This window comes from Myxocyprinus asiaticus, chromosome 20, assembly GCF_019703515.2.
Source record: "Myxocyprinus asiaticus isolate MX2 ecotype Aquarium Trade chromosome 20, UBuf_Myxa_2, whole genome shotgun sequence".
Taxonomy (NCBI): Eukaryota; Metazoa; Chordata; class Actinopteri; order Cypriniformes; family Catostomidae; genus Myxocyprinus; species Myxocyprinus asiaticus.
Genome location: NC_059363.1, coordinates 14,575,821 through 14,593,837, shown reverse-complemented (window position 1 = coordinate 14,593,837; position 18,017 = coordinate 14,575,821). Strand labels below are relative to the sequence as shown.

The 18,017-nt window shown below is 36.8% G+C and overlaps 2 protein-coding genes and 1 long non-coding RNA gene across 6 annotated transcripts in view; 2 read left to right on the top strand and 1 right to left on the bottom strand.

Moving 5' to 3' along the window:
* The window catches only part of LOC127410843 (V-type proton ATPase subunit B, brain isoform-like), a 48,075-nt gene extending 47,161 nt beyond the window's left edge, over positions 1-914 (top strand). Inside the window, exon 14 of the mRNA XM_051646052.1 lies at positions 1-914. This exon is cut by the window's left edge and continues 176 nt beyond it. The gene's annotated coding sequence lies outside the window, so the exon portion shown is untranslated.
* The window catches only part of LOC127410849 (uncharacterized), a 20,386-nt gene extending 11,564 nt beyond the window's left edge, over positions 1-8,822 (bottom strand). The window contains exon 1 of the long non-coding RNA XR_007892173.1: positions 8,767-8,822. This is a non-coding gene — a long non-coding RNA (uncharacterized LOC127410849). The remainder of the gene's footprint in view (positions 1-8,766) is intronic.
* LOC127410841 (shootin-1-like) overlaps positions 8,779-18,017 on the top strand; it is a 35,514-nt gene continuing 26,275 nt past the window's right edge. For 3 of the 4 annotated variants that reach the window (XR_007892171.1, XM_051646044.1, XM_051646045.1), the window contains exons 1-4: positions 8,779-8,919; positions 10,024-10,076; positions 10,313-10,373; positions 15,048-15,142. Coding sequence is in view for 2 of the 4 variants with exons in the window: in XM_051646044.1 (XP_051502004.1) it covers positions 8,862-8,919; positions 10,024-10,076; positions 10,313-10,373; positions 15,048-15,142 (267 nt within the window). In the remaining 2 variants the exon portion in view is untranslated. Of the gene's footprint in view, positions 8,920-10,023; positions 10,077-10,312; positions 10,374-15,047; positions 15,143-18,017 lie in introns of those variants that run through there. The other variant, XM_051646046.1, reaches the window with a different exon arrangement.

The window sequence follows — 18,017 nt, the reverse complement described above, 5'->3', positions numbered from 1 at the left end:
CATCACAGGGCCTCTGTGCCCCCAAAATCTCATCTCAGACCCCTGTACCTTTACCACGATACAGAAAACTGTGATGTTTAGATTATTGTGGCATAACTCTGGGTTCTGACACACTTATGAACTATACATGCATAATGGTTCCATAAATAAATGTTAGTAAACCCATATGTTATGACCCCCAGAGATTATTCCAGAGTCCCCCATTGTTGTGTTATACATGTTTGTATGTATTTCAGTGTGTGGATAGGATGTGTAATTGTGATTGTTGTATCCTATGTTTGCTTTTGTTTTGGTTTACTGTTTTGTTTCCAAAGATGCAAACTCTTGTAGTTCATTTTTTTTATATTTATAAATATATATATATATAAATATATTAATCACTGTCCCCAACCTAAACAGACTTTGTAAACCACTTGAGCTCAAGTGGAAAAATTCAGGGCTCACTTGCACCCGCACGTTCTCTTCAACTATCACTGGAACATCTTGCGCACACCATAACCACGCATCATACCATATTTTCCAAACATTCCAATGTAATAACTGAAACTATTTGGTTTACCTTAGAACAAATTAATAATGGCTATTGACTGAAGATACTGTATGTTTTATTTATTTTTAATGTTCAAAACAAACTTTAATGAAAGCCTGAACACTGAACTGGGTTTCTGGTTAGATGACAGACTGGTAATTATAGGTGTTGAATGATCATATAGTGTGTGGCTATCACTGACAGTGTTATTTACTTTTAGATGAGGATAGAGGATGTTTACCCTGGCTGTGCTTTTAAATATATATATGTGCTGCGATTACAATAATGATTAAACATCCCAACTCTTATTCTGTATGCATAAACGTGTTTTACCTGTGTTGACTGCTGTTCTGTCAAATATAATTAAATTATATTAGTATCTTTGTGATTGACAATCTGCTTCATTCTTCACATTCTCACTGGTTTATTTAATTTGTCTAATAACAATGACCAGCAGTGTATGTACATATATCACAGAAGATTAGTGGTAATTGTTTTTCTGAAAGTCATGAAAATTCCTGGCACACTGTCATTGCCATCATATCTCAGTTTAAAAAAAGATGGAAATATTGTTTTTGTACGCTTTTGAAAAACAATGGCCGACTCCTTTGCCTTGCTATGGCTAATCTCATAGTTAAACTGTTATGTAGCCTATCCTAAATACACAAATGTAATTTTTGCAAAATTATAGTTTGTGATATTTACTTTGATTTCTCTTTGTTTTCTTTAATCATAACTTGTTTCATATTTCATCTTAAGTATGGTCTTCTGACCCTTTTGTCAACTTGGTTAACAAGTACACAACTTCTGAGAAAAAAAAAAAAGGAAAAAAAAAACCTTTATTAGTGGCAACATTGTTGCCACATTGGGGGACAGTAGTCATTTTTGAAAAATGATAGGAATCATTTTCACACAATTAATATTTACATAGTGTAATAAACAATGTGTTTAGATTATCATAGTTTTAAACATGTAGGGTACAATGGGGCTAAAAGTCCCCTGGGGTAAAAGGCACATTTGATTTGATTTTCTCCCAAAACACTAAATAGCAACAAAAACTGCCACAACACTTTGCTTTGTTTGTCACTATGCACTGCAAAATTTTCCTGATCCATAAGGTCAGTGCGTGCAGTGACTAAAGTTTGATTCTGAGGTAATTTGATCTAAAATGTAATCATTTGTAAAATGTTGCAAGTTTATGTAGCTAAAAACAGTCCCTGAAATTATCACATTTATTTAGAGACAAAATGCTTCTTTGTAATTTTCAGTTTTGTTTCAGGTGATTAAATCAAACATATTTCAATAACTGTCCAATAAGAGAAAGGAAACTATTTAGGGTAAAAAGCCCCCCTGTTGCAGGGGCTAAATCACCCCATTTCTTAAGTGGGGCAAATAGATTTGTTATGAAAAATGTTCAAAGTGGGCTCACATTTACTGATTCAATTACAATGGAGATTCATTTTTTTATAGAATACTTGAGATGTTATGAAATGCCAAATTTGACTGAAGTTAAATGGTGAATCCTTTTCTGAAATGGTTATTTTGAATAAGCATTATCTTTTTACATTAATTTTTACTCAAAACAAGCATATTGCTGCCTCAGAAGTATTTGCATTGGTTGACACATTTTGCACTGTAACTATTGCCCCTATATCTACACAAAATCATTATCATTTTCCCTCGCCACTTTATTTAGAGATTTTTTCAGATTAACATTTTTATTGGTTGATCCTCAAACATGACCCATAACAAAGCAAAACATACATGCACAGAGTCAAACATTATCCCCCTTAAACCCCATTATTTCTCTTTCCCCCTCCCAATCCCCAACCCCACCCTGACCACCAACAAACATCCCTGTGGCCAAAGCCCAGTACACATGCAGATCCAAAAAAACAAAACAAACATATATATATATATATACACACACTACCGGTCAAAAGTTTCGAAACACTTGACTGAAATGTTTCTTATGATCTTAAAAATCTTCTGATCTGAAGGCGTATGCTTAAATGTTTTAAATTAATTTTGTAGACAAAAATATAATTGGGCCACCATATTAATTTATTTCATTATAAAACCAAAATGTAATAAAAAAATAAATAAAAAAAGTTTTTGAAATGGATGACTTGGACCAAATAATAAAGAAAAGCAGCCAATAAGTGCCCAACATAGATGGGAACTCCTTCAATACTGTTTAAAAAGCATCCCAGGGTGATACCTCAAGAAGTTGGTTGAGAAAATGTCAAGAGTACATGTCTGCATATTCTAGGCAAAGGGTGAATACTTTGAAGATGCTAAAATATAACACAGTTTTGATTTATTTTGGATTTTGTTTACAACATAATTCCCATAGTTCCATTTATGTTATTCCATAGTTTTGATAACTTTACTATTATTCTAAAATGTGAAAAAAAATTATAATAATAAATGAGTAAGTGTTTCAAAACTTTTGACCGTAGTGTATATGTATAAGAGATGTCATAACTTTACTTAATCGGTTAGCCAAAATTTTTGACAATATTTTAACGTCTAGCTGGATCAGGGAAATTGGACGGTAACTTTTACACTCGCTTGGATCTTTGTCCTTTTTAAGAATCAGACTGATCCGGGTTTGTGTCATGGTTGGCAGAAGCTTTCCATTCTTTAATGATTCCGTATAAACTTCTAGCAAAAGTGGAGCCAGTTCTGTAGCATAAGATCTAAAAAAAATCAGCGGCAAAGCCATCTGGCCCCGGAGCCTTGCCTACGGGCAATGTAGGCAAGGCCTTAATTACCTCACCAAGCTCCTCCAAGGTTATCTCAGAATCAAGATAATTTTTTTGCTCTGTCGTCAGTTTAGGAATTTCTTATGGTTCTACAAAGTTTCAAATATCTTCATCAGTAGATGAAGATGTGGAACTATAGAGATCAAGATAGAATTATTTAAAAGCATTATTAATATCAATGGCCGAGGTAAATATTTCACCACCAGCAGATTCCACTGAGGGAATGGTAGAAAAAGACTCTCTCTGTTTTGTATATCAAGCTAGGTGTTTCCCTGCCTTGTCCCCTGACTCAAAGTCACTGTCTTGCCCTGAATAGCTAAAACTCCACATTCTGCGACAAAATAGTATTCAATGGCGGTCCGTGCATTTAAAATCTAGGCCTTCAGTGTGATTCATGCCATTAAGAAAACACAGTTTCACAATGAATAAGACACCCTATGCCTTTGGGCATCATACGTTATGTTGCAGCTAAGTAGTAATACCAATTTACATTTTAAAAACATGTCCACGCACGAAAGCCAGAACTTGAAACGACACTTAATGCTCAAGCAAACCTGCAGCATGACTGTTTTGTGAAATAAACGTCTCCCGAACAGACATTCAAAAATCATAATTTTTCATATGAATCTACCAAGGAGGTCTATAATACCTGGAAAAATCTATCTAATAATATTTGTGAATGTTGCTTGCAGTAAATTTCGTTTTGACAGGGTACACGGTTATGCTGCGTTCCATTCAAGTTGGATGTGGGATATTCCTACTTGATATCTCCGATCTTCGACCATAAATGCATTCCATTCCCCGATTTTCAGAAGATGACATTTAAGGAAACAAAACTGCAATGCTCCCGTTAGCTTAGCAGGGGTTTGACTCTCATTAGAGATGTCTCCTAGCAAACCAACTGATAAACAATGCTGCAGCACCAGCATTTGTGCTTCAGGTGTACGATTATCAAAAGAGATAATTTACATGTTTTATACACCTGTTTCTGCAGGCCTTTTTTTAATGAAGCTTTAATTTTCATGTAATGTGGAAACGAACTCATTTATCGATATTACTTAATAAAGTGAATGTTTATCACTTGCTTTGTATATCTCCCTGAGTGTCGACATGTTTGTGTGACTTCATGCCCCTGCATCTCGGCGAAATCGGAGTTGAGAGAATTTCTGCACAAGCCTAAATGTTGTAATTCTGACTTCAAGATGCATTCCATTGCACTTTTCCTAGTAGGAAGTTGTCAAATCCGACTTTCCGAGTTGAATGGAACGTAGCACTACTTTTCAAAACTTGATTTGACACTGAATGCTCAAGCAGTCTAATTTACACTTAGAAAACTCCTGATGTTGCTATAACAATCCAAAAAGCACTTACCAATTTACTTGAAGTGAAAATCAGTCCTCCTTTCCTGTTTCATAAATTAAGCAATCACACGGTCATGCAGAACATCTCGTGTTTTTAAATCCATACGGATCTCTTTCTCAGTGGTGATGTGGCAGTGACAGCCGACTCGTCAGTAAGATCTGCATCATTCAAGGCCAGCTAGAAGGCCTAGACTGGGACATATCCTAAAGATCATACCCACCAAGAACAAATAAATCAATCTGATTGGCTGATGAATCTGACAATCTGACTTTAGTTGCTCATTCATTTGCACTGTTGAGGGATTCTGAAGAAATTCTGAAGGCCTGAGGGGGTGGAGCTCAGACTCAAGCGCTGCTTCTGCTAACGAGCTTGTCTTCGGGCATGCAATTTGTGAAACAGTTGTCACACTTTGCTTGTAAACATCAAGGAATAATTTCTGACTGGATAAACTTTTCGTTTTTCTCTATTATTTTGTAGATTAATTAAGAGTGGAAAGCGATTAAAAATACATAGGCAAAAAGGTGACTGAGAATGAAAGGATGAAAATGTTTCATTTATTTGGCATGTCAGGCCAGCAGAGAAGGCTTTGCTGGCCCTAAGATATCACCACTGATAGTATTATATCTGTATTTCAATCGGGTCAATTCCCTGAGGCCATTAGACAACATTTGGCGCTTAAGCTCTGCCTTGGCACTTTTAATATTCCCTTCCAATTCCACGAGTTCTTGTGCTTTGGATTTTGTGGTGAATGAGGCATACTGTATGATCCGGCCCCTAAGAACCGCCTTAAGTGCCTCCCAAGCCACGCCTACACAGGATACTGAGGACAGTTGGTCTCCATATAAACACTGATTTCAGCCTTTAGCATTTGTTGGAATTCATGTTTCCAGTTGAGCAATCAGCAACAGATGAAATGAGGGACTTGGATATTAAAAAAAATCTATTCTAGAATAGATCTTATGGACTGATGAAAAAAATGTATAGTCCCTACCAGATGGGTTCAAAAGTCTCCAAATATCTGTAAGACCAAGATTTTTACACATCCTGTGAAGCGTCATTATTGCTCTAGTGGGCTTGCACACTTTTGCTTCACTATGATCAAGGACTGAGTCCATCAAAAGATTAAAGTCTCCTCCCGGTAAGTTGTGTGTGGATCGCAGAGAGTATTATGAGCCTCCACGTGCTGTGAGTCTCCGAGGTGTCATGCACAGTGAGCCACGTGATAAGATGTGCGGATTGACTGTCTCAGAAGCAGAGGCAACTGAGACTTGTCCTCTGCCACCCGGTTTGAGGAGAGTAACCACGCCACCACGAGGACCTAGTAAGTAGTGGGAATTGGGCATTCCAAAAATTGGGAATAAAAAAAAATATAAGTCTCCTCCCAATATTATATCATGAGGGGTGCCAGCGGCTTGCAACATCCCATCAAGATCTATAAAAAAGCCCTGATCATCAACGTTAGGTGCATATATATTAGCCAAAATAAGACTTTGTCCCTGAATTTCAGCTAAAACAATAATGACTCTTCCTAATTTATCTTTACCCTTTTTGAGACATTTGAATTGTAGATATTTACTTATCAGCATAATAAGTAAACATTAGACATTAAACAGTAGTAGTCCATGCACGCCTACGAGATCTGGTGTTTCTAAACAAATTTGTGAGACAGAATTACACAGCAAAAGATAATCTATAAACCAAACTCCAGCCAACAGGTGGAATAAACACAAAGAGCGTGTAGATACATCCATAAAACTGTCCTCAAGGTGTGACACTCTACAAAATAAACTCCAGCCACTAGGCGGAACCAGCACAAAAAAGCACACAGATTCCTCAAACAGTCAAGCGGATGTTCAGTGAGCCGGTCCACTCGGCTGCAACATGAGTGCAAGCAAGTGACTTACTCGCTCCAGTGACTTTGCAAGAAATACTCACAAAGCAAACTCCAGCCAATAGGTGGAATAAGCACAAAGAGCGTGTAGATTCATCCATAAAACTGTCCTGAAATTGTGTTACTCTACAAAATTAACTCCAGCTGCTAGGGGGAACCAGCACAAAACAAGCGTGCAGATTCCTCAAACAGTCAAGTGAATGTTCAGTGAGCCGGTCCACTCAGCTGCAACGTGAGTACAACAAGATGACTTACTCCATTGACTTTATGAAGGACAATGCTTGCTGTGGGCATGTGAATGTTTTACGGCCATCCTTAGCATCTATTCTCAATTTGGCCGGGAATATCAGTGCAAAAGCGACCTTCTGTTTCTTGCATTCCTTGAATCTATCATGTTTCTCTCTTGTCGAGTTCACAAAGTCTGGGAACAAGAAAATGCTGTGGTTCTTCTAAGAAAGCCTTCCTTTACTCCTCGCCTCGCGTAACACAAGATCTTTATCGGATGATCTCAGAAATTTGGCCAGAATTAATCAGGGCCTGTCTCCCTCCGCGGATCGCCGAGCAGGAACCCTGTGAGCTCGCTCGATTTCCAGCTTATGGCCTGCTATGTCAAGTAGATTCGTAAAGAGCCCATCCAGGAATTTCACCAAATCCTGTCCCTCTACTCCCTCTGGGACTCCTACGATACAGACGTTATTCCAGCTATGGTTTCCCATGTCCTCAAACTACTCCCAGACATGCTCCAAATCCACCTTGGTTGCTAGCGGATTAGCAGATAATTCCCTCTCCAATTACTTCAGGTAATCAATCCATTTCTCAACATCCCCCACCCTTGTAACCACATCAGTGAACTTCACCTCCATGGCAGTGATTGATCGACGTATCACAGCAAGATCCTCCAAGTCAGCAACAACCTTCGTCAGCATTGCCGACATGTTCAGCATCTCCCGCCGCATTTGCCCCACCTCCCCGACCAAGTCGAATCCCAGGCCCGTGGCCTGCTCGGGGGCATCAGCTTGAGCACGTTAAGTATCTTTTAATGTCTCCAGAACCTGAGGATTTTGAATTCTTTGACATATTGTCCTCCTACAACATTTAGGGAACAAAGTGTATCGAATCTCACCAGTTTATGTCATAAAAAGTATTAAAACTAGCAGCATGCGCAGAGCTCACCGTTCACACTACCAATCCTCGCATGGCATCCCACAGTACTTTTTTAGAGAGTTTTAATCAAAACAACCTTTTGTTATTATTAATTTTCACACAAATTATGTTGCTCCATCAGTAGGCTATTATATATATATATATATATATATATATATAATTCTATTCTTTTCAATCTTGATACATTTTGTGACCAGAATTGTTTTTTCTTAAAGGTATATTCAGGGTTCTATACAATTTAAGCTCAATCGACAGCGTTTGTGGCATAATGTTGGTTACTAAACAAATTTAATTCAACTCGTCCCTCATTTTCTTAAAAAAAAAAAAAGCAAAAATGGAGGTTACAATGAGGGTGAGGCACTTACAATGAAAGTGTATGGAGCCAATTTTTGGAGAGTTTAAAGGCAGAAATGTGAAGCTTATAATTTTATAAAAGCACTTACATTAATTCTATTGTTGAAACTCATATATTCTTTGAGATTTAAAGTTGTTGAAATGGATTTTAGGGTTTGTTGACATTACATCGTTGGCTATAACTTTACACAGAAAAGGTTAGTAGGTGATTTTATCACACTAAAATAATGTTAAATGTCTTGTGACTATACTTTTGAATTAGTATTTTAACGTTCAAAAATTGCCCCTCGTTTACTTCCATTGTAAATGCCTCAATGTCACCTCGATTTATTCTTTCTTTCTTTTTTTTTCTTTTTTCTTTCTTTTTTTTTTTTTTTTTTTTTTTTGTGGTAATCAACATTATACCACAAATGCAGTCGACTGAGTTTAACTTGTATTGAACCCGGAATATTCCTTTAAGGTGTGCACCGTTGTATTCTACCCTAATTTGAAAACGTATAATGTATTTTAATACTTTTTATTATTTTTTATTATTAGGTCTGCGACAAAGATAAAACATTAAAATCTATAGGCTTACATAAAAACCATCTGAAAAGTGTGCTACCAAAAAAAAAAAAAAAAAAAAAAAAGATATAAAGTCATGAAAAAAAAAAAAAAAAAAACGGGTAAAAAGACGCGAGTTGTGATTGAGGCTTTACCGGAGTGCGCGGGTGTGTCCACTGTCCAGGTGTCGTTTCCTGTAATCGCTCAGTGGTTTACCGGAGTTTTGAATTGGTGGCCACGGGAATTTTCAATGGCGTCTACAGAAGGAAAAAAAGAAGTAAAGATGGTTTCAGATCTGTCCAACCAAGGTAAGTGTCTCAAATGCAAGAAGAAGGTGGGTGCGCCAAAAACAGCGTCCGTCTTTGTGTGCGCTTTTTATGCGCTGGAATCTCAGTGCCGTGCATCTAGGAAATAGGTAACTACTGTAGGCAAACTGTGAACATACATATTACATATTATAATACATGATGTTGCCATTTTGTGTTCCCATACTCGCCTTGATATCGATTTGGTCCTGTAACCTAATTTCAGAAAGAAAAATCCATAATACTTATTACACTTGTTTGGAAAGCAAATAATCTGGCATAAACCAACCAACAAACTCTAAAGTGGAACAGCGATTACATTGTTGCTCTTTCCATGCACTTTGATCCCTCTTGCTTGCATGCAGAGGCAAAATCTTCATAAAGCTCTTTAACTCTGGAAACCAGTTTACTTTAGGAGGCTTGTGTGGACATGCACAAAGATTTAGGTGAACATCTGGTTAATGGCTGAGCTTCTTTTGTGTTTTTCATTCAAACATCTTAACAGATACACATATTAATGTTCCTCACTGTGGTGTAATTTCCTTCTAGAATTAGGTGAGTAAACAACTCTTGAAGGTATCTTAAGGCAATGTTCACATTATCCCTTGTAGGAAGCACACTGCAGACCCCAATGATTTTACACATTATGTTGTACTCTGGAAGGGGCAACAAGACCAAATAAAACTTTGTTTTGTACATCTTTTCCTGGGTACTCTGTTTCACTGTGACAGTACCCAGACACAGTGTGGTTTATAAGACATGATGGCAGAGAAAACACTATCAGATCATGTCAGACCATTAGAGGTGATGTTGATTCATTCTAAAGGCTATATTTAGATTTATCACATTTATATTTACAATGATAAAATTTTTCCTCTGTTTGAAATTGTATGTTTTTGCACTCCAGCGTTAAAAATACTTTTGTGTTGATTTTCAGGATGGAAATTAGTGTTAGTTTCCATGAGCAATCCTCATACTGGACATGAGTTGTGGGTTGTGGTTGAAGATTCCTCTTGTGTTCGACCTCTAAGAGGTTTTACTTTTAACTGATTGTGTAGTTCATTTTTTGGAAAGACATGTTTAACTGGCGTCCATGTATTTCTGCAGTACTTCTTCAATATGAAAGCCTCCAACAAGAACATGAAAAAATCAAAAAGGAGGTAAGTAAAGTTTTGTTGTCCTGCTGTGTTTCCTTTTGTCAATTTTTTTCTTGTTCATTGTACTTGTATGTGTGGCATTAAGGTTGGGATGTTTTCCACTTCATAACCTAACTAATGTTGTCTTTCACATCAAAAATCTGTTCTATCAATAGGCTACTTTGAATATACTTTGCCAGTACTCTGAACACTGAGCCACACTTGTTAATGTATGCTAATGTGTTTTTTATTTGTTTCAGTGTAAACAAATGCAAGAGGAAAGAGATGAGGCCTTACGGAAGCTAAAGGAATTTGAACAAGGTTGGTTTTAAAAATTTAATTTTGATTTATCTCATTAAATATTCCAGTTTGCCTCAATGTAGGCTATGTCAGACCTTGTGCATCAGTGTTGGGGAGTAGATAATTAAAAGTAGCAACCCAACTATTTTAACTAAATTTTTTAGTAGTGTGACTGTAGTTAAAGGGATAGTTCACCCAAAAATTAAAATTCTCTCATTTTCTTACCCTCATGCCATCTGAGATGTGTATGACTTTCATTTTTCTGCTGAACACAAACAAAGATTTTTAGAAGAATATATCAGCTCTGTAGTTCCATACAATGCAAGTTATGGGTACCAACATTTTGAAGCTCCAAAATGCACATACACTGGTGGCCAAATGTTTGGAATAATGTACAGATTTTGCTCTTATGGAAAGAAATTGGAACTTTAATTCACCAAAGTGGCATTCAAATTATCACAATGTATAGTCAGGACATTAATAACATGAATAATTACTATTACAGTTTGAACAAATATGTTCAGAACTTCTTAAACTACTTCAAAGAGTTCTCATCAAAAAATCCTCCACGTGCAGAAATGACAGTTTTGCAGATCCTTGGCATTCTAGCTGTCAGTTTGTCCAGAAACTCAGGTCACCACACACTTCCTGTAGCACTTGCCATAGATGTGGCTGTCTTGACGGGCACTTCTCATGCACCTTACAGTCTAGCTGATCCCACAAAAGCTCAATGGGGTTAAGATCCATAACACTCTTTTCCAATTATCTGTTGTCCAATGTCTGTGTTTCTTTGCCCACTCTAACCTTTTCTTTTTGTTTTTCTGTTTCAAAAGTGGCTTTTTCTTTGCAATTCTTCCCATAAGGCCTGCACCCCTGAATCTTCTCTTTACTGTTCAAATCAAATCAAATCACTTTTATTGTCACACAGCCATACACACAAGTGCAATGGTGTGTGAAATTCTTGGGTGCAGTTCCGATCAACATAGCAGTCATGACAGTGATGAGACATATACAGTTTACAATAAACATCAAATTTACACAACACAATTTAAAGTCTAATATACACATAATTACACACAACACAATATACAAATAATAACATACACTGTACAGTATACAATACACACAATTGGTGTTGAGCAGGTAGAATCCAATGAAGCTGTCAGCTTCTGTCAGAATCCATGGTTTTAATATTGTAATATTGTAGTTTTACTAAAAATACCTTGGTTAAACTATGGTTAATGTAGTAAAACCATGGTTAATTTTGGTAAGGGAATGTCACCCTAATGAATCAGATTGCAGAATTCAGTAATATCATACGATTGCCATATCTAAAAATATTTTCTCTGTTAAATACTTAAATTTAGTTAGCTACTTTTTGTTATTAGCTTGTAGTGTAGCTAACTACTACTCTTTTTAAAAGAGTAGCTTGGCTGTAGTTTAATTACTTTAAGTTATGAGTAGTTGAAGCTTGAGGAGCTACAGTTTCAAAGTATTTTCCCACACACATAATATTGTGCATAATAATGTCTGGATATATATATAGAAATACAGCTTTCATTTCTCTTGGATATACTAGCAGTGAGGTCTGCTGTTTTGGACTTTGTAACCCAGAATCTTGTGAGCATTGTTAAGACCTGTGACGCAATTGCATACTGTATAGACACACACTTACTCTTCCTTAAGTATTCTTTTCCTTGTTTTCAAATAAGACCTCTAAGACATTAATGATCTTTCATGTGTGCCATTGAAAATGCTCTAAATCAAAACGACTAGTCAAAAAAATTCTGTATCACATCTTCTTTCTTTAAACAAAGCTTTGTTTTTTTAATTTAAATTCACTGTGCCCAAATAGTATGTGATGTTGGCAATCTGAAGTGTCGATGAATGCATTAGATATCTTAGCTATCTCTTTATGCTAATGCAGACATGGGTGGCACTCTCGACAGGTTTGGCTGTTAGGAAGTGAAGTTTGGGTTTATATGAATCACACACACCTGAGAGAGGGGGAGAGAGAAGGGAAGCGACAGGTTTCAATCTCACAAGGGTTTTTATGTGGTCCCTCCTGAATGGGCACGACCCACCAAATCACTGCAGTTCACCTCACACATCTATACAAATGTCACTCTTTTTCTTCCGGCAAAACGTGGAATTCAAATACATGAATTAAATTTTAAAAAGCACATCAAATATCTGCCAGTGTTGCAGGGAAAGAAATCCATTACATTCTCATTTTAATGCATGAAATAAGTAATTATTTGATAGAGCGTGCGTTTTTGTGAAAAATCTTGGCCTTTGCTCATGTTTCCTCTGCCATACACACGTATTGTGTATGACTTCCACTTAAATAGTGGCTGCAGCTTCTAGCAGAGCAGCTGCATATTAGGAGCCATTACGTGATTTCATAGCTCTCTGAAAATTGCTTCTATTCAGTGCAAAGCGACTGAGGGGGAGTGTTGGGGAGGGAGGGAGAGAGAGAGAGAGAGAGAGAAGCCCCCAACATACAATCATGTCTTTTCAATTGGAGATGGCAAGGTTGATGACAACATGACCATTGTGTTCTATGGTTAAGACCACAAAGGCATCTGCCCCCTCATCAAGCTCCACGCTGTAGAAACAGCATTGGAGGCTCTAATTCACTTCTCCAACACGCAGCCCTGATAGCATTATACTCCACGTCTTCATGCGTAATCACTGTCTGTCTCTGAGAGGACACACACACAAGGAGCCATGAAAAATAGGAGGAACAGTGGGAGAAGAAAGAGATTTAAAGATGGAACGTTGATGGGGAGGCCAAAACTTACAATTAAAGCTGCCAACCCTGACGTGTGAAATCCCCCCTCCTGCTCCACAACCACCTCACACTTAGCCCAGTTTATGTGTAGCAGCTATTACAATTAACCTGTCACTTAGTGCTAGTACTACCAGTGAGAGAGAGACGTAAAAGATGGGGTGGAGGAGGAACAACTGGCAGCTAAATACTGTTTAATGAGTGACAGGGAAATGCTTACAGCTGAGACTTGGATATCACAGACACAGGCGTTCATCAAGTTTTAATTAGAAGTCATTGGGAGGCAGCCGCTGGCCGTGATGGTGGTAATTCCTGTTTTTGCCTCTCAACCACAATATGTAATTAGTTAAGAGGCTGTGAGCTGGTTTGTGGCCAGTCTCTGGTGATTACGGACACAAATAAGGTAAGAGCTCCAGGCATTAAGAGCGTCTGTCAGAGTTTTATCTGCCTACATCTCCTTTTGCTGCTTTCAAAGTTGATAGATTGTGGCTCCTCATCAGACTGACTGCATTGTGAATGCTAGAAGAAGCTTATGCACATTTTTCAATCAACAAACAAAGTTTTGCCTCTTTGTGATTTTGTCTTTTTTGCTATGTGCATTTTGTTTTGTGTAAAAGACTAATAGTGACTGTTCAAAGGCCATGACAGCAGAAAAATAACAAAAGGAGAAAAGCTTTAGCGAGATGGAAACGGTGTACCTTTTGAAGCTTTTTGCATTCGTCAGTGAAAGCAAAGTGAAAGATATTCGATTAACCCAAACAATGAGCTCACCTAGACAGGCCTGCCCTATACAGTCCTGATCTCACTCGTGCATCCCTATCAGATCAGTAGGAAGGGCAGCACTGATTGAACAGACCTATACAACAGACAATACTGCCTCAAGCAGAATGAAGGTTGAGGTGGTGAGATTGTCTACCAGGAGAGAGCCAGAGAGAAGCAAGTGGGTTGGCAAATACATTGACATGAACTTTTTTTTTTTCAACCTCAAGATTTTTGTTTAAAATGTATATACTGTATACAGTAGGTATTAAAAAAGAGTCCACATTGAAAATCTGGGATTGCAATTAAACCTTTTTTTTATTATTATTATAAAAGTTTTGAAACAAAGAAAATTTTTTTTTAATGATGCTGCATTATTTCAAGATCACTAATCAAATGTAAACATATTTGTGACATTGGCCATGTTAAGTTCTTTGTACCAAAAGTCAGATTTCCTTGCTTGAAGCACACAAAATGCTCTTTGGAATGTTCTCCAATCATGCTGTGAAATCAGGTTTTACACAAACTTATGTAGTTCATGCCAGCTGTATGCATGCAGCAAAAGGATGACAAGCCAAATACAGACATTGATGTACATTTTTCTATTTAACTATTCACTCAAGTTGCTATGCTGGTGATAAAATTTGTAGTGGAGAAATGTATTTGATTAGAAATATGCAAAGTAAAAGCACTTCACTTTTCACTTCAGTATGTATAAGAGAAAGTGTATATTGCTGTTTCCATCAGTCTCTTAATTAATATTAGTTCATAATCATTAGTTCATCTATAATTATAATAAAGAATTAGAAATATGTCAAGCACAATGCAAATACTTGCTAACCTTGTGTTAGCAAATGGTGTGTCCATCACATACAGTTACAACATTTTAAACACTAAATATTTCCATTAATTCTGTTTGAAAGTGCCCGGAGCATGATCGCTGATAAAGAGCCGTCCAAAGTTCCATGGTCAGAGTAATTGTATGATGATGTGACATTGTCTGTGAACTGAATTATGTTTTATTGCACTGACTGCAGAATTGTATATGTGTGTGAGAGAATCTGTGTTTAAGGGAAGATTTGTTGTGTGGTTTTCTATGTTTTTGCTTTGCAGAAAACATGTTTTGATGTGGTGCTTGTCCTTAGTGTCTCACAGGGTAATCGAGGAGGTGAACAACATTCAGGAGAATCTAGATATTGAAAAAACATGTAGACAGAGTGTAGAGGCTTTGGCCTCCAAGGTGAGTGTCTGCAATAAGATTGTTAATTTCTGTTCTATTCTGTTCAGATCCATTCTGTTCTGTAATTCTCTTCTGATCAGATCAGATCTATTCTATTCTATTTTAATTAATTTTATGTTCTTTTCTATTCTGTTCAGTTTAATTTGATTCTGTTCTTCTGTCCCTATTAGATTTATAATTTTCTGTTCTGATGAATTTGATTGTTCTGTACTGTTGTTCTGTTCCTATCAGATCTATTATATTCTACTTTGATTTTGTTCTGTTTTGTTCTATTCCGTTCAGTTTTATTTTATTCTGTTCCTATTTATCCATTCTATTTTATTTTATTGTGCTTAATTTGATTCTGTTTTGTTTCATTTGATTCTGTTCTGTTTCTATCAGATCTATTCTATTCTACATTAATTCAATTGTGCTTAATTTGATTCTGTTCTATTCTGTTCTTTTTCATTTGGTTTTGTTCCTATCAGGTCTATTCTATTCTAATTGATTTAATTCTATTCCATTCAGTTCCCTTCTATTCTGTTCTGCTGAATTTAATTCTGTTGCATTCTGTTCTTTTTCATTTGATTCTGTTTCTGTCAGGTCTATTCTATTCTACTTAATTTAATTGTGTTCTATTCTATTGTGATAAGTTTCATTTGGTTGTGTTCTGTTCTTATAATTTCCTATCTATTCTGTTCTTTTCTGTTCTATTCAGATCATTCTGTGCCGTTTTGTTCTGATCTATTTTATTAAATTATTTAAAAAAAAATTTTTTATTCTGTTCTCTTCTCTTCATCATATCTATTCTGTTCTGTTCTTATTTCCTCTGTTTTGTTCTGTTTCCTTTAGTTGTGCTCTACTATTTATAAAAACTATTCCTTCAGAATCATATTCTTATATTTACTCTAATGCTTTTATGGTAAATGGGTTGAGATCCATTATCTATCCATTTATTTCTGCCTCCATCCTGAGCAAAGTACACACAATTGTACTTCACATGGACAATCACTCCATTAGATTCATGCAGGAGTCAATTTTAAATCTCCCTGCTGTATACCTGCATCTTCATGTTTACTGCTTGTCCAACTCACTGGATCCATTCATTACAGAAGTATTCAATTTGCCATCAGTCCCAGCTCAATGCATTTAGTTGGGTTTTGGTTCCAGTGTTCCAGCTCAGTCAGCTCTGGAAAGTGAAATGGCATCTACGCTGAACGCTCAGCAGGTAAATGGATCTCTAAAAGCCCAGGTGTGAGGCAGATTAGCGGGAACGTTTACTGGCTCATTGCTGTCTCTCTAATGGATGAATCAACTTTCTTCTGCTGTCTGTCGGTGATGAGTGCTGATCACCACATACAGAGAGAGAAATGAGAGAACAGTAGCTGTGAAGAGAATAAAGACTCGGATAAAAGAGATAAAGACATGGAGAAAATAGTCTTTAGATTGAAACAGGACACTGTTCCGCTGTGTTACATGATGTCATGTGATGTCTTTCTATAGCCTATCTGTGCAAGAAAGACATTTCCTATGCAAATAAATCTTATTTTATGTTGACATTCACTTCTGTATTCATCTGAATACACTGATGTGTCAAAACCCTGTGGACTTTTGGTTATTTAACCTGACTATTCAGACAGGATTCTGGAAAGAGTCATTTCTTGAAAATTGTTGTGAGATTTCTAAAGTAGTTCTAGGGTAATCTCTTGAGATATTATTTTTTTTTTTTTGCCTTAGAGCATACATGTGAAGCCACCGCAGATGTTGCTGAGAGCTACAGTTGAGGAAGACTGCAGAGTATTTCATTTGAACAGAGGAAATAGACCTGCAGCTGGGCCGTTTGTGCCTCAGTATTATCTGTTGGATAAAAGCGTGATTTAACCAATCAATGGTTTCCTGACATTCTTAAATGCACAGCCCAGCTTGTTCTGTGTTTGCTGGTGCCCCCTGTGCATGAAAACTGGTGCAGATGCCCTTTGTCCCGGTTGCTCCATGAACCCAAGTCCCCCCCACCCAAGACCCCCATGTCTGCTGAACTTTGGACTAACAACAGCGGGTGGGCCCAATAGGGTTTGCACATTATCTATCTGTCTCACACCAAGTTATTGTCAGGCCAACTTACCAGTTGAGGATGAAGTTGTGTTCATAGTAACTGGTCACTCACAACACATTTATTCATTTCAGATGCTGTTTCTTATGTGCAGGGAAAAAAATGCATCATTTATTGTTGAAGGAAACACTTTCTTATTGCACAGGTTCCAAGTTCTATTTCCTTGCATTAAACTGTTTATTTCTCCAAGAACAAACTTTTACGTTATAGTGGTGATCAGGACTTATTTTGCAGTAAAGACCTGTTGACTACACATTATCCCGCTTATCAAATAAATGCATAACTGGACATGAAACACTCAAAAACAATTTGAGTTAAAGGAATATTCCGGGCTCAATATAAGAAACTCATTTGACAGCATTTGTGGCATAATGTTGATTTATCAAAAAAATTCATTTCAAATCATCCCTTATTTTCTAGCAGAAATAGCAGAAATGGGGGTAACAATAAGGCACTTGCAATGGAAGTGAATGGGGCCAATTTTTGGAGGGTTTAAAGCCAGAAATGTGAAGCATATAATTTTATAAAAACACTTCTGTTTAAACTTATTTGATTTTTTTCAATTATTCAATTTTTAAGTTGCTTAAATCATTGTTTTTGCAGGGTTTACGGCATTACGTCGTCATTCAGTGATTGGCCAGAATCAGAATTAAGTATTGTAGAGAGCCATGAAATAATTAGTATTCTCCTCTCATTGTGTAAGACAGATGTTCAGATTATCTGGTCCCTTCATTCTGATGGCTTATCCCTGAAGGTCTCCTGTGCTTCTTGTCATAATACACATAT